General features: G+C 43.5%; 1 protein-coding gene across 2 annotated transcripts in view; it reads left to right on the top strand.

The window, feature by feature from the left end:
- MAN1A2 (mannosidase alpha class 1A member 2) overlaps positions 1-5,594 on the top strand; it is a 164,396-nt gene extending 158,802 nt beyond the window's left edge. For both annotated transcript variants that reach the window (XM_029946784.1, XM_029946781.1), the window contains one exon: positions 3,099-5,594. In XM_029946784.1, coding sequence (XP_029802644.1) covers positions 3,099-3,231 — 133 coding nt within the window. In that variant the 3' untranslated portion in view covers positions 3,232-5,594. The remainder of the gene's footprint in view (positions 1-3,098) is intronic.
- The last annotated feature ends 11,593 nt before the right edge of the window (positions 5,595-17,187 follow it).

The following is a 17,187-nucleotide window of genomic DNA, read 5'->3' as shown; positions in this document are numbered from 1 at the left end:
CCACCTTAAATCTGTCCCTTCAGATTTGGTTGACTTTCTGTCAAACCTGCCTGCTTGGTTACTACCAACCCTTGTGTTGAGGTGACTTCAGGCAACCCCTTGTGGTTAGATAAGCAGGGCCTCAAGGAGACCTACGTGGGCAACATTTAAAAGTAGCTCTAGGGGGTGTCTGGGTGGCTCAGTCCTTTAGGCGTCCAGCTCTTGATCTCTGCGCAGCTTATGATCTCTTGGTTTCATGAGTTCGAACCTTGTGCCAGGCTTTGTGCTGATGGCGTGGAACCTGGTTGGAATTCTCTCTCTGCCTTTCCCCAACTTGCACATGTGAATGTGTGCTGTCTCTGTCTCTCAAAATAAATAAATAACCTTGAAAAAAGAGCTCTAAAAAGTAAACTACACATCCATTCAAACCGAAATGTACTTAATAGCACCTTTTTATTTACCTCCAGGTTTTGCTCAGTGCTGTTTGTCACCTACTAAAACCATAGTTTAAGCAACATTCTCATTAGAGGAAAAACTGTAGTGTGATAGCTAATTTAGAGTGTAGACTTTTCTCATTCTCAACTTGTACAGCAAAGATCACTCGTCTCCAATTGTTCTATTTGCAAAATTTGGGTTAAAAATCCTCTCCTGAATGTGTAATCCGTAATCCAAAGTTAAAAAGAATTTTTTAGCTATATTATCTTAATTTCAAACATTGATTTTATTATAAATTTGTGAAAGAGTGTATGCGGTGTTTATGTGAGAGCATGTGTGTGTGGTGTGTGTGTGTGTGTGTGTGGCGTGTTTGTGTTTGTGTGGTGTGTGTGTGTATGTGAGTGTGTGTGTGTATGTGTGTGGTGTATGTGTGGTTTGTGTGTGTGTGTGGTGAATGTATGTGAGTGTGTGTGGTGTGTGTGTCCCTGTATGTCGAAGCCCCACTCTATAGTCGTACTCCAGACCCCTTGGTCCAAGCAAGCAGCAGCACTGAAGGGCCACACGGATCCTGGAGGTGGGGGTTAGAAGTTGTGTTAGGTCCTCGCGCTGCCTAACAACTTACCACACACTTGGTGGCATAATCGAAATTTACTCTCTCACAGTCCTGGAGGCCCAGAGTCTGAAACCGGCTCCCTCTGAAGGCCTTCCCTTTGCTGTGGCAGCCCCTGTGATCTCTGCCTCTGGCTGCACATGACCTTCTTCCCCAGTGCCTGTTGGTCCAAATTCCCCTCCTCCCTCCCGTAACGATCCAGGTCACGGGGTCTCGGGCTCACCCTAAATCCAGGAGGATTCCATCTCAAGATCCTTGACTGATTACATTCCCAGAGACCCCATTTCCAAATAAGGTCACATTCTGAGGCTCTAGGTGGACACGAATGGGGGGCGGGGGACACTGTTCAACCCACTACAGTAGTTTTTAATTCAAATCATTTTTTAAAATGATGGTTGAAAATAATATCACTTTTGGTTATCTAAAACTTACACATTCATTATTTGTTGGATTTTTTTTTATAACATCTGTGTTTGTATCAGCTGTGCTTCCGTAGCATCTCCCATGGAAAGGAGTCCTTTTTGCAGGAGACTTGAATTTTCTCTCTCAAGAAGTGATGAGGTTAGAGTGAGCCTGATGCTTCAGCCCACATTTAACAAGAGACTTGGGATTGTACAGAGCCTAGCGTTCCTGGACCCGTCAGCACCCAGAGCTCCCTTGCGCTCCTAGTCTCCCCAGAGTAAGCAGACCCAGCAGGGCCACTTGCTCTGTCCAGCCAAGTCTGTTCTTTCATTCCCAGCACCCCTGCCCGTGACCTGGGGGATGGTCTGAGTCCAGTAGGTCTCAAGGTGTAGGGTCAGGGAGCGGGGTTGGAGTCCTGTGACTCTCCATCCGGCTTCACCGGTTATGGTGTTGGTCTGCAGTCCTCTTTTGCTCCATGGTGTGTGTTTTTACTCTGTCATCTAGAAGTGTAATGGTAGTCAGAAAAGAGATTAATGTGTCTGCCTTTAAAATAAAGAAATTTCAGCAAACACACTGTAAAGGAATTCTTTAACTGAAGCCTAATGTTAGCCCTAGCTAGTTCTTGCTGAAATGAAGAGTTAGACCCCAGATTTCCTGACTCAGTACAGTTGGTTTTTCCATGCTCACTTTTGATGACCCCTTAATAGAATTCAGATTGGAAAATGCCAAACATTACGGGTGACAGTTTTGTTTATGTCAGCTCTGTCATTTTGATTTGAGTGACCATCATAGTGGGCAGCGCCCCTGGAGAGATCCGGAATCCTTGCCTTCCTATGAACAATGTTATTACCTATTGAGTGCAATTCAAGATTCTTAGACCTCCTGTAAATGCGTAGCATTTCTGAAGTTTTCATTTAACACTTTGCATAACTTGTTCAAAGAACTGCAAAAACTACTGAAGTATTAGGAGTATATAAAAGTCCTTGGCCAAGGGCACCTAGGTGGTTCAGCCAGTTAAGCACCTGAGTCTTGATTTTGGCTCAAGTCATGATCATGAGGTTCGCAAGTTCTAGCCCCACAACGGGCTCTGGGCTCTGCACTGACAGAGTGGAGCCTGCACGGGATTCTCTCTCCTTCTCTCTACCCCTCCCCTGTTCTCATGCTTACTCTCACTCTCTCAAAATAAGTAAACTTAAAAAAGTCCTTACTGTGTCCTAATAATGAGCTAGTCATTGCCTTCAGTGTCTGTTAGTAAATGTGAATTGATTAATTTCTAGTTGTCCTGTGAACTCTGTAAGTGGCCAAAACATGTGACTAATGATATGCATGACACTTAAAAGAATGTGAAGTATTATGAAGCGGTTGTTTCATTCCATTTCATAGCATTGCTGCAGCCTGACATGCTTCAGATGGGTAGGTGGGACTTGTTTCCTAACCCTCTTATTTCTGAAGTCTAGTTGTGCATCTTACTGGATTTTTTTCAGCTGCCGAATCCTTTTAGAACTCGTTGTGACTGTGTTTTAGATCATATGAGTGACTGAGTTGCATTTGGTGATGTGTTTTCCATCAGAGCTATTCAAAGTAGGTTACCGGTTTCTTCTGCCGAAACTAGATCACGCAATCTTCTCGTTGAATTCTAATCAGGGCTTACTTCTGTCTCTTTTATTTTCAGATATTTGTATCTGCTCTTCTCCAGTGATGATCTTTTACCTTTAGACCATTGGGTATTCAATACAGAGGCCCATCCTCTGCCCGTGTTACATCTAGCCAACACCACACTTTCAGGAAATCCTGCTGTTCGATGAAAGCAGCTCCAGAAAGACCATTCTCCCCTGTGTTTTGTTTACATGGACCACTACAGAAATCTGTCTGCAGAGGGGCTTCTGGAAACCCGGACCTCATAAGTCAACATGGCAGGGTGAAACCTGACTGCCCCACGAGACTTTTCAACTTGTAGATAATCTCAACTTTGAAATGATTCCATTTTATACCTGACCAAAACATACTCTGGTATGTGTAGGACAGCGACCTAATACGCCTTGGTTCGTAAGGAGGTGGTCACGTGGGAAATCATGCCTGTTACTGCAGTACTGTTTTTAGAGTCCTAGAATCCGGAGACCAGACTGCCTGAGGAGGAGCCAAGAACACGGGGCACCTTGAGGAAGTGAGAGATGGCCTTTGGAACCAATTATACATGTGTTCCTTCCAAAGTGGACCAGTTTTCAAAACAAATATTTACTCCTCGTTTATTCCCTTTTTCTCCATTTTTAATAATGGAAGGAACTAAAACAACAGAAGAACAGTGGGACCGCATCGAGAGCAAGACGGCAAACGATAACAGAAGTACCTGTCCCTGCCTCAGTGTTCAGGGTCCCCATTGGATGATCAGACTGGCAACCATGTCAAGTCTCAGTCTATTCCCCTGAAATTTTTTGGTTAAATGTAATGTTCTCTGGGGGCCTGATCTCACAAGGAATACTCTCCAAGCCTTTGTCTCCATACAGAATCACCGAAACTGCTATTGTAACCACTGCTCACGAGCCTGGGTTTGGGATTTCGTGCATGTTGATCAGTCTAGTGTTGGTAGCATGACAAAAAGTGGGGGAAATGCTGCAGTTTGTTGCCTTGAAACCTGTTCTGAGAGAAAGCCTTGGTTTTGCTGGTAGGAGATTTTTCCCCCAAACCAGCACATCTACCAAGTGAATTTTATCCACTTAAACTTTCTTACAAATTCAGTAAAATCCCTCATCTTACAACTCTCTGTGGCTTGGCACAATTCACCCTACTATTCAGCTCCAAATTTACCTTGATGAGCCAAAGTACTCTTACAACCTTCTGAAATAGAAAACAAAATACAGCAAAATTTGCTTACACATTCCCTCTGGAATGGGAACAGGGGAATCCTTTATTATCTCGTCAGATGAGTGAACTTTTCACAAATATTTTATGTCAAAAATAAAATTCAGCTTTTATTTTCTCCAAGGATATTTATAGAAATCCAAAGAATCAGAACCACTTCAGAGTAATTTTTAGTGATAAAAGTGTGGTATAATTAATCATATTAACTAAATTTGAGATATATCTAAGGGAGTTTCTCTTACCATAAATAGATTTTCCAGTGATACTTATTTTTAAAGAAATTACTATTTCTTTATATTTGGGGGAGGAACTTAAATTTTATCAAAAACTATATTGTAAGAATCTGCCTGTAAATTTTGTCCCTTGAATTTGTGTCACAGTGCAAGACGCTTTTTCTTCTTTACGTTTAATACAAACAGCTTCCATTGACAATAAAAGTTGGGAGCAGTATAATTAGTCTAGTATTTACTCTGAATTTGAAGATTTCACGAAACAGTGTTTGTGCAAGAAGCCCAACTCGGAATTCTGAAGGTTTATTTTCTTATTTTGATGGCTTTTCTTTTTTAATCTCTTATTAGCATGTAGTAGATTTTAATTGGAGAAAAGATTTAATAAATTAATATAATTAAATATTTTCTAAGGGTGATCGTCTTACGCCACAATTAGTCCGCACAGTTCAGCAGCTGAACCATAAATGATAATCAAACCCAAGATTTTTCGATACACATAGAAAATAACGATGCAGAGCCAGTTGCATTACTTATGTTTTTGAAGAGAGTTCAATTTCAGCACACATTTTGAAATTGTAGTATCATTTACTACTTGAAAAATTAAAATGTTTCAACGAGAAGGGGAGATGACTAACCAGAGAAAAGGAGAGTATTTGGTTCTCAGAAAACTGGTAGCCTTCCTCCCCAAAATAGCGTAAGCCCACTGATGAGTCACTAAACAACGTGAACCACTTGAGGTGGCGAACACGTGGAGCGCTGAGTAGGCAGCAGCGAGCCCGCCTGCACTTGGGCTGGAAGAGGGCAGCGCAAGGGGGCCTTCGTGGTCTCCCAGGAGCTTCTCAAGGAAAGAGAAGACACAGCCCCCACCCTCAAGCGCTCGGCTTATATTTCTTGGGTGACTGGGGCTTAAGAGAAGGCAGGGAGGTACGTGACTATGGCTAGTTGTGTGCAAGTGAGGAATCGGAGAGGGGCAGGGGAAGGGTCCCCACCCGCTCCCTTCCCTGTGATGGTGAGACTAGAGCTTGTCCCATTGTTTTCTTCCCTGGATACCAAAGGCAATTAAAGTCAGCTACAAATGACTTGCCAGTGTCATGTTTTGTTTTTATTATAGGTTTTTACAATTCTTTCCTCCAAGATCAATCCTTTTATCGACTTTCTTCTGTCCCTTACAGTCCTCTGCATTTTGTAGACCTTATTCCTCAGGTTAAAATACTCATCACATGTCTGAGACTCTCTGCAAAGAGCCTAGAGGTGCTCCTTTCCGGATGCCTCTTCGGAGAGCTGACACCTCACTTTGTGCCTTTGGCCTAAGAGTGCTGAGTGTGTAGATCAGTTAGCACATGGAAGAAAAGAAACATGGAGGTTGAACACCCCTCTACCTTCTTACGCTTCTCTTTTAGAATTTTAGAATCACACTTTTTGAAACTGGTGTAAAGTTGATAAAACCAAGCGAATGCGGCCCTAACCAAGGAGTCTCAGAAAAACAAGACCCCAGTCAGACGGTCCTTTCTTTCTGTTTTGTGTCTGACACCAACTTACTCCTGTCTTTGAGCGGATGTTTATATGTATAAAACCTGGCTACTGGAGGAATGTGTTCCTTTTGTGGAATGTCCCCCCTCATGCTCTGTGACGTCATCTGAGGCATCCCAGGGCTCCACTCGGTAGATCTTAACCAGGCGGTTTGGGATTGGGACCAGCCGCTTCTCCTCTCCACTCTCCATTGCCAAAGTCTTTGTCAGGGCCACAGATCTGTTGATAAAAGACTGTGCTTGCCCTTCTCATTATGCAGTTTCTCTGTAAGCCTGGATTTCCGTGAATGAATTCCTGAGTGAATGAGTGAATGAGTGGACAAGACTGGAGGACTAACACGTGCCGGGCATTACGCCAGGGGCACACGAGCATCGCACGTTCTGTGATTCCCATGGCGTGCATACTGTTTTAAATGTGTTCCAGTATGCATCATGCTACAAAATCTTTAATTTTATATGTCATTTAAATTAAAGAGGGAAATAAATGGTTTATAATATATTTTAAGCAATGTGCTACTATATAATACTAAAAGCTATAATTGTAGTTAATAACTAAAGCCTCTTGGAAAATGTTAGAGAAATACTTGATTTCTGATGCAACTTTGACTAAAATATTTACTTTCGAAGTAAATGAAAACATTCTTATTTTGCTATATTACCTTAATTATATAATTAAAAATTAATGTTTTATAGAAATGCTGGTTATTTTATATTCACGTAAATTTTGTCATGGGTAAAATTTGCAGTTGTAAATTGTTTTTGCGCAGCCAAGGAGTCCTACTGATTTTCCCATGCTGTTAAATATAAAGAAAACATATACTAAAATATTTCTAAGTTCCAGATAATAGTTTCTAGTAATTGTATTTTGAATCCTTATTTTTCTTCAGGTCTCCTTACCTTCAAATTGGCTAACACATATCTTAAGCACTCTTTACATAGATATATACAGAAATACAGTTATGCACAGATTTTTAATATCATCTGTGTTTGTTGACAGACACAAACACAGTTGTTAATAAGTTTTGGCTACACAAATTCTAAGCATAATAATTGTATAACCAAATATGATCTGGAGATACTTTTAATGTACTTGTGCTGGTTCAAGAACACAGGTGAAGATGATTTTCTGTTACTTCAGCTCATTCAGATCGTGATGGAAACATTGATCTATAACGGGTCAGCAAGCTTTTCTGAAAGGGGCCAGATGAATATTTTAGGCTTTCTGCACCATTCAGTCTGTCTCTACTACTCAGCCCTGCCACTGGAACACAGGAAGGTTGGCGTAGACGTTATGTGAGTGAAGGAGGAGAGAGCTGTGTGCCAGTCAGACTTGATTGACAGAAGCATTGAGAGCTGGGTTTGGCCCGTGGGTCATAGTTGTTAACCCTTGGTCCCAAGTTTAATTTCTATAAGACCCTGTAATCTTTGATCTGCATCTTTTCTCTGTGTTTGGGTTACATAATTCATTTTTAAAGCAGAAAGATGTGTGTATGTGTGATTGTATGAATCTGTGTAAGCCTAATGCTATATGTTGTCTTGAAAATAGATGCACTCTTCTGGACTCCGTTCAGGTCCCAATACGATATGACTCTCCTGAAAGAGGCAATTTTGTTTGTTTTGGAGGCAGGCCAACTTGCCTTGCCTTGTCATTTAATGCCACAATTCCAGACTCTCCATGTAAAAAGAAGGACCTCTGTGGTGTCACAATGTTCTGTTCTCTCCCAAGTTCTTCCTACCCATTGACCTTGGACCAGGACTCTGGATTTCTGGAGCGGAAAAACTCCTCCACTTGAGTACTTTTAGGTCCCTCCAAGGAGAATAAGCTGGCATCTGACCTTTGTCAGATCTCTTGAAACCAGTCTCTTGAAAAATTTTCAGCAACAGAAAATGGGTTATGGGCTTCATTTGCTACTTGGAAGGGCCACTATTCCTTTTTTAGACTGCAGAATGGTATCACTTCTGTTCCTCTCGAACAGCCTAAATCTGAGGAGTGTAGAGAAAAGATCTATCCGAAAAGAGAGTTCCCTTTTCTCTTACTGCCTGACTTGGGCTTCAGTCCTTTACAAGTCAATACCATTATTTCAGAATGTCAGTATGCATCCCATCTAAGTTAAAGCATCCCTCAAGTTCAGCCTTACATTTCCAGTGTGTAACAGACCCTCCTAAACTTTGCTTGGGCCCAGAATCACTCATGAAATGACTCAAAGTGACATGACACCATATTACTAGTATGTTCCTTGCCGCATACCAGTCACCGCACGCAAGAGAGTTTTCACAAGGAAGTTTATCAAATAGGTATTTCACTAGTTTTGGAAATCCTAGGAGGAAAGCCTGTAAATGAGCTGCCTTTCTAGGTCTGACATACCAGATGGCTTTGGTTCAGTGTGGACGTTAAGTGTGGGGATGCACACAGACACACGAACCCACATATGTACATGTGAATGTGCAGGAGATTTTAAACATTCGGCAAATGTCCCGCAGCTATTGGATGCTTCAGAATTCTGCAGATTGCTTACCAGAACACTCCATAGAGGGACACTCAGCTTGCTCTTCGGAGAAATGGTTTCCTAGAAGACAAATTCGTTTTTGTTGGATTAACTAAATAAAGCATTCCCAGTTTAATTACTAGATTTGGAAGTTGAAATGCCATTCCTCAATCTCAGTGGTCTCAAATTCTAGTGAGATAAAACTTTTCCCTCAGCTAGTAAGTGGGGTAAGTATAACCCCCCGCATCGGTACCCACTGGCCGCTCTTGAACTGATTCCCAGTCATGTCCCCCCTATGTAATTTTTATAAGTTAAAGGTGATATTGTATATTAAAGACCAAATAAAGATGTTCCTTAAGTGAAAGTCTTTGTTTATCCTTCATTTGTACCCACCACTAGCAACACAGTTCAAACTTCCTACTTATGGGACAACTTTGGCTTTTACAGTAACTGCTTGTCTTTAGTCTCCCGCCTTCAGAGAGGATTTCTTTTGGTTGGGCTGATCTTTACATTTATTGATGTAGAAAGAAGAAGAGCTTGTGTAACTTTCATTCCATCTGGTTTTGAGAAAACAAACTGTAGACCAATGTGACAATCAACCGTATCACTGGGCCTGGTACTTCATCTAGTCTGACCTCTGAGGTCATCAAGCTTAAGTCTTGCCTGAATCACCAGACCTCATTCCGTCACATTAAAATCGGACCTGATTCTTGGGCAACAACAGGCCTCAGGGGCTTGAGGAGTAGGATCAGCTAGACTACAGAGAGTGGTTTAATCTATTGATACTGTAAAGACACGAGGTATGTGGCATATGTGGCCCATGTGGCATCCAGTTAGGTAATGGCAAAACCAGAAGCAGCAGCTAACTTACATTGCAAGTGTGCCAAAATGCATGGTGGGCTTGCCTTTTCAAGACCAACTTAAGCCGAATCAGATGAAAGACCCAAGAATCAACAAATGACTATGATTTGATAAAATCTGGGCCTCCATCAGATACCTGAAATTTCCACCCTTATTTTATTGGGTTACAGAAGACTGCAAACAGCATTCATGTTAAGAGAATGGGTTCATCATAGAAGCATCATAGATTGGTGATTGCCAGGGGCTAGGGGGGTGGGGGAAATGGGGAAATGTTAGCCAAGGGGTATGAACCTCCATAAGGTAAGTTCTGGGGATGTAATGTACCAATGCTGGCCATACTTAATACGATATTACATACTCGAAACTTGCTAAGAAAGTAGGTATCAGTGTTCCCACCACACACACACACACACGAAAGTATGCAAGATGATGGATATGTCAGCCTTTCTGTGGTTATCATTGCACAATATATATCGGATACCAAATCATGTGCACCTTACATTTGTACCACTTAGCAATAAAGCTATGTTTATAATAGCATGGGACCCGTATGCTTTTTTAAAAAGCTTTGCTGAGATATAAGTGGCATACCACGTGAGATGAGACTGCAGGTCATTGGCCGGCCTGACGATTTTTAAATTTTGTGATAAAATATGAGATTTGCCCTTTTAACCAGTTTTAAGCCTACAGACCCTTGGCACTGAGAAAACCCCATGTACCTGGCCTGACATGAGCTCACGAGTTCAGTTAGCTTTTAATTATTTGTATTAGTGGATCGGAGTAATTTCTAAAGGAACAGACATTGTTTTTAGGAAGAGGGGAAGGGCAGCTGGAACAAGGCAGTAAACGGGCATGTGGGTGGCTCATGTGGTTGAGGTCTTAGGCTTGATTTCAGCTCAGGTCATGATCTCAGGGTCGTGGGATCGAGCACTGCATGGGGTTCTGTTCTGAGTGTGGAGCCTGGTTAAGATTCTCTCTCTTCCTGACCCTGCCCCCTCCCTGCTCGGGCTCTCTCTCTCTCAAAAAAAAAAAAAAAAAAAAAGAAAAGAAAAGAAAGAACAGTGCAGTATACAACCAGGAAAACCATCTAGTTATACATCAGGAAATTACAACCAAAAAAGGGTAAATGAAGGCATTAGATGATCCTTAAGATGATTTTCCAGTTTCATCATTTATGATTCTATGAATATAGAAATAAGACTCTTGCAGTTTTGCTATAAAAAAGTTTAATGGCAAGCAAATATGTTCATAATATGAACCAAGTCGTTTGTTTATTTAAGCAGTTTAAAAACCATCAAAGTCACTTTTTGCTCAAACACACAGCAAAAAAAAAACAAACAAAAAGACCCCACTAAAAGTGGCATTTATCTTTGTGGGGTAAGGTGTAAGAATTTTTTGGTATTCAACTTAAAAAAGTAACAGCTTTATTGAGGTACGATTTACAGACGGCTTTCCCATTTGAAGTGGGAATTTCGTGGTTGTTGAGTAAGCTGATTGGATCCTTCAGCACTGTCGCAGCCGCAAACCCCTGCAGGCCTGTTAGCAGTCCGTCTTGATTCCTACCCTAGCTTCTGACAACCACGAACCAACTTTTTGTCTTTATCGATGTGCCGTTTCTGGACATTTCATGTAAATGGCATCATTCACATGTGGTCTTTTGCGTGTGGCTCCTTTAACCGAGCATAACGTCTCAAGCTTTATCCACGCTGTAGCAAGTATCAGGAGTTTGTTCCTATGGGTCCACTCACCAACTGATGGACGTTTGGATTGTCGCCACTTTTTGGCCATTGTGAATAATGCTGTTATGATTATTTGCATACAAGTCTTTGGACATGTGTTGTTGTTTCTCTGGGGTATGTACTTAGGAGTGGAATTGCTAGGTAATCAGTAAAGTTATAGGTAACTGTTGAAGAAACTACCACACTGTCTTCCAAACTGACTATTTTTCCATTCCCACCAGCTATGTACCAGGGTGAGAGTATCAGTTTCTCCACATTCCCACCAACACTTGTTATTTTCTATCTTTTTTTTATAGCTGTTGTAGTGGGTGTGAAGTTGTACCTTAATGTAGTTTTAGTTTGCATTTCCCTAATGACGAATGATTGACTCTCTGTGTTATTAACCATGCATGTGTCTTTTGCAAACTGTTCAAATATTATGTCCAGTTAAAAAATAGGTTCGTTTGTCTTTTTGAGTTGTAAGAGCTCTTTATATATTCTGTATTTATTTTCCTTAACAGAGTGGTTTGTCTTTTCAGTTTTTCCCCCTAAATGTTTTATTTATTGTTTGTGAGAAAGGGCATGAGTGGGGGAAGCGCAGAGAGAGAAAGGGACAGAGGATCCGAGGTGGGCTCTGTGCTGACCTGACAGGAGCAAGCCCGATGCAGCGCTCGGATTAATGAACTGTGAGATCATGGCCTGCGCCCAAGTCAGGCGCTCAACCTTCTGAGCCACCCTGGCTCTCCATGTCTTTTCATTTTTAATGGTGTATTTGAAATACAAAATGGAGTTTTGTCATGGAGAGTTTATCAACATTTTGTTTTCCAGACTGTCCCTTTTATGCCTAATCCAAGGTTAGAGAAATGTTAGACCTATGTTTTCTTCTAAAACTTTTATAATTTTAGCTCTTACATTTTAGGTCTGGGATCCGCTTTAAATTAATTTCTCAAGAATGGTAACAGTCTAAAGTCATTTTTGCATGTGGGTATGTAATTATCCTAGTACTATTTATTGAAAAGATAGCTCGTTCCCTACTAAAATTGCTTTGATACCTTTGTGAAATACCAATTGATCATAACTGTGAGCTTTTATTACCAGATTCCTAATATTTTCTCATTGATCTATGTCTTTCCTTGTGCCAGCACGACATTCGGTTGATCACTATTGCTTTAGGGAAGTGGTTCCCAGCCAAGGGGTAATTTTGCCCTGCCTCCCCATTTGTCAATGTCTGAAGACATTTTTTTTTCCTTAGAGAAAGAGAGAGAATATCTAAAGCAGTCTCCACACTCAGCACAGAGCTGGACACCATGCTCAATCCCACAACCCCAGGATCATGACATGAGCTGAAATCAAGAGTCAGATGCTCAACCAACTGAGTTACCCAGGCGCCCCTGAAGACATTTTTGATTGTCATGACTGTGCGGCAGGGGAGTGCTGTTGCCATTAGTGAGTGAAGGTCAGGGACAGAGTATTTACTGACTCCTTTTTTTCCCCCTGATAATTTATTCTTCTGTTTGTTTGCATTTCTGCCATTTTTTATTGAAAAGTGGACATTTCATGTAAGGCATTTTTAAAAATATTTTTTAATGTTTTATTTATTTTTGAGAGAGAGAAAGAGAGACAGTGTGAGCAGGGTAGGGTCAGAGAGAAAGGGAGGCACAGAATCCAAACACAGGTTCCAGGCTCTGAGCCGTGAGCACAGAGCCTGATGCGGGACTTGAACCCACAAACCACGAGATCATGACCTGAGCTGAAGCCGGACGCCCCACCAACTGAGCCACCCCAGCGCCCCATGTAAGGTATTTTAAAAATGACTGTGGATTCCCATCTGTTCTCTGCCCACGGAGGTGGTGTTGGTTGCCACTACCGTGCATTGTTTTGTGGTTTCCTCAGACTCGGCATATGGACGTGGTCTTTCCCAGCCAACAAGGTCTCTGCTCAGTTTTACACTTTTAAATCTCATTGCTATTTTTAGATCTGGCTTCCCGGACTCATCCCTGAGTCAGCATCGCTTAGAGGTCAGTCAATAATTTGTCAAAAGTTGTACTCAAATACTGTCAGCCAGTAAGGGCCTCTGCCCCCAGCCAGTGGAGCTGTGCGTAGGTTGGGGAACACATTCAAAGTTCAGGAAATTTCCAAGCCTTTCCTAGCTTTCGAGCCTAGGTCCTCACGTGTGTGTATTGCCTGTATCCAAGGCGTCACGTTCAGCCAGGAAGGTGTATGAAATGTCCGGGTCTCCCTCTGGTCTCCAGGCAATGTGTCCTCTGCCCTGCTGTTGTGTGCAGCCTTCCAGACCACCAGGGACATGCGGCCAGCTAGAGGACCGCTGTGTCACCCCACGGATCTATCTCCCAGTTAGCGTTTCTGGCCAGTCTCTGTTGCTTGTCCCCACCAGAACCCAAACTCAGGCCAGCTGCATTCGTCTTTCCCATTCTCTGGCCACTGAGATTGCTTCTGTTTCTAATGATGCTGCAGGGAGTGTTTTTCAGCACGCCGCTCCAAATCAAGTCACCCCCCACCCCCAGCTTGTCCTCCCTGCTGGACCTGCCACTGGGAGGGGCGGGGAGAGGGCAGGAGCAGCCCGAGGCTAAAACACCGTAGGCACACTGTTCTTACCCCCGGGTCATTGATTTTTCTTCAATTAACACGTGTTGATTTATTGTACGCCTTTGCTCAACGTCTAGAAATTTTGTCAATTTCATTACTTTTCTGAGGGAAAGGATCTGCTCCTCACTCTGCCATTTGCCATTCCAGGAATAAACAGAAGATGGATGCATGCATGCATGCATGGATGATTTTTATGGATACTCTTTATAAATTCTCCTACAAATTTTAGCCTTCTTAAAGCTTTATTCTTTGATCCTAGTCATCTTTTGTGCTCCCCCATACTGAAAATTTTACAGAACTTTCCTCAACTTCCCCTAGTTTCAAGAGGCTTCTTTCATATTTGTACATCCCTCATTCTTCATAACGTTGTGCCCTGCCTTTATTGTGGACACGCGTTTACCTCCTCAACTAGATTGTCCGCGGCTAAGCATGTAGCAGTATACTAGTCATCTTTTTAATCCACTTAACAACCTAAATATGTATTGAGTGAACCCCCAGTTCTCAGACTTCAGTGCTCCCACCCCAAGCTGCCCCATTTAAGGCTGATTACAGTCCATTTCTCTTTATTTGGAGTTTTCTGTCAACAAAAACATTGTCAAAGCCATAGACCCTAAGAAAAGTCCAAGTGTTATAAAAAGGATATGGTATGTATTGCATCCATTTTATGTAAATGTGGGAAATACACAGCACTTTATGGCACACTGCATGTCAGGAAAGCCTAGTGGGAGGAACACAGATCTCTGGACTAGGACTCCGAAACTGTAGTCTGCAGCCTTCCCCTGACTGATTGTAAGGCCTTAGACAAGTCATTCAACTTTCCTGGACGTTGGTGCATTTTCTATAAAATGAGGGACCTGGACTAGAAAATTGGAACTCGAAGCATAAAATAATGAAAACAGTCATTATATTCTACACACGTTTGTTGAACTTCCACTGTTTCCAGAAGCTCTAAAAAAGCTTCAGATATACATAAATCAAAATAAAGTCTCCACCCTCAACCAGGGACTGGCCTGCTTAACATTGTGACAAGTGGTCTAATAGTGGAATGCACTGTGTTTTATATATAGCAGGAGGGACATGTAATCAAGCCTAGGATAGGTTTGGAGGGGAGACGATCACCAAGAGAGATTCTCTGAGCAACTGGTATTTGAACTAAATTGCAGATGAAGTGGGTTTGAAGAGAAGGGGGAAAGGAGCTAATTGATAAGGCAAAGATACCTGAAGAAGCAGAGGTATGATTTCCAAAGGTGGGAACTAGCCTTGAACTTGAGAAAGGACATCCCCTTCACAGAGACCCATAAAACAATCCTCTCATGCTGTCCTCTTTAAGCCCTGAGACTGCATTGCCCACGGCCCACGATAGAACCAAAGGGGACTTCGCCACGGGTCCCAGGACTGGCTCTTTCTTCCCTGGGTTCAGCCATCTCCAAGGAAAGACAAAAAAAAAAAGACTTTATTTAGGAAGTGGTTGAGGGACTCTCCTGAAAATATCTTTCAAAAATACTCATTAAAACTTTGGATGACACCAGAACGAGTAAGCGTGGCCTCTGTGTTTTCTAATAGTTCCGTGGTGGGAAGCCAGAAGTGGTCGCCGCTAGAGGGCGATGATCTCAATTTATTTTATTTGTATTTATTTGGTCTTCAGCAGGTTGAAGCCTGTGCGGCTAGAGCTACAGTGACACCTCTTGTAAAGCGTTTCAGTACCCCGTAATATTGGCTGACGGAGGGCGCCCTGAGGATTCTCTGGGACCTCCAGCGGCTCCCCCTTACCCAGAGCTCATGCCGCACCGAAAACCAAGTCAGTGACCGGATGTTTGCGGAACAGAAGACAAATGTTGCCTGAAAAAGACTTTTCCATTTCCCTCCAAACATGACCCTCCTTCCTTTATAGGCTCTGAACTAATAGGTAAGAGGCACTGGAAGATGAAAACTATGTCCAATCCATCAGAAGATAGGCCTAGAAAAATTCTAATGCCAACCCTACGAGTGATTTTAGCTCACGTGGGGTGATAGCTATATTGTGGAACAGTATGTGTAATGACATTTCATAAATGAAATTGTAATTGCCCACTGGTTTTCGTATGTATAAAACTCTGCTTATGTCCTTTTGGAATTACTTTTTCTTTAACCGTTTATTGAACATAACGTGCCCAGAACCGTGCCGGGCCCTGGCAATCCAGAGTCAACCCTGGCACTTGCCGATCCACTTGTGGGCTTGAAGAGGTTAGATGGCAAACCGGAGGGCAAGCTCTCTAGGAAAGGTGTGCACTTGACATCACTGGAGTTTGGGAGAGGGCACTGCGGGGGCGAGGTTGGGTCGGGGGAGAGGATGGGTCCGTGCCATCATGAGCCCTGACTGGGAGTCCTCCCTGTCCGTGAGGCATGGGTGTGAGTGCTCCTAAGCAAGGGCAAGGTCTGAGGGTGAGAGCTGCACCCTCGGGTACAGGCAGGGCTCCTTGGCGGTGAGCAGAGCCCAGAGGAACCCAAAGCACCCTCACTCAGAGGAAGTATGAGGCTGCAGTTTGCGGAATGGGGAGCTCGTTGGATGTGGCAGGGGTCCGGCTGCAGCACATAGGGAAGGACATTCTAGGGAAAGCAAGCGTCAAGTTTAAGGCAGAGAGGCAAGGCGGAGAGCACATTTTACAGCCCCCGGGCCATCCAGGCGGGGCTGCAGGGCGGTCAGTGCGGCACACGGCAGGGTCCCGTGAGCTGGGAACAGACCAAGACGCGCCCGGGCCCGTCTGCCGCAGAGAGCCCACCGGTGGTCTCCCGCAGAGAGCTGGGCTTTTACCCGGAGCCAGAGACAGTCCTGGGTCACTGAGCGGGAGAGACCCCTCGCTCTGTGTTTTTAATGGGTCTGCGTGGAGAGCCCGTGGTTGAAGGCAGACAGGCAGGAGGCTGCTGAGCTAATCCCCATGAGGAGCGATGATGACTCAGACCGGTAGTGAGGACAGTGACTTGGTCTGTGTTCTGAAGGTAGAGCCAACACGATTTGTTCGCTGATTGGCGGTCACTGGGTAAAGAAGAGAAAAGTCAAAGTTGGCTCCCAAGTCTTTGACCGGACAAGTGGCATGGAGTTACCAGTCCTTGAGTGGGAAAGATGAAAATCTGGGAGGGGTGCAGTTGGGGGTTTGCCCTTGAGCACAGACAGCTCCTGCTGGACACACAAGCACGCTGGGAGCATAAACAGTTGGCTGTGTGAACCTGGCTGGACGTGGAGCCTTGGCCACCTGGCCACATGGCCATGTTGAGGCCATGCAGAGGGCGCACTCACTTAGAAAGAGAGGGAAGCCTTGGGCAGGGGAGGGTTGAGGTCTAGGGAAGGAGAGGCAGAAACTGAGTGAGGACGGATGCTGAAGGGGGTGGGAATGAGATGCCACCACACGAGTGCTGGGCATTGACCGCTGGGCTCCACACCATGAGATCATTGGTGACCTTGACAACAACTCTCCTGTGGAATGGTGGGGACCA

Source organism: Suricata suricatta, chromosome 8 (genome assembly GCF_006229205.1).
Source record: "Suricata suricatta isolate VVHF042 chromosome 8, meerkat_22Aug2017_6uvM2_HiC, whole genome shotgun sequence".
Taxonomy (NCBI): domain Eukaryota; kingdom Metazoa; phylum Chordata; class Mammalia; order Carnivora; family Herpestidae; genus Suricata; species Suricata suricatta.
Note: the sequence above shows the minus strand (reverse complement) of the source record. Positions and strands in the feature narration are given on the sequence as shown.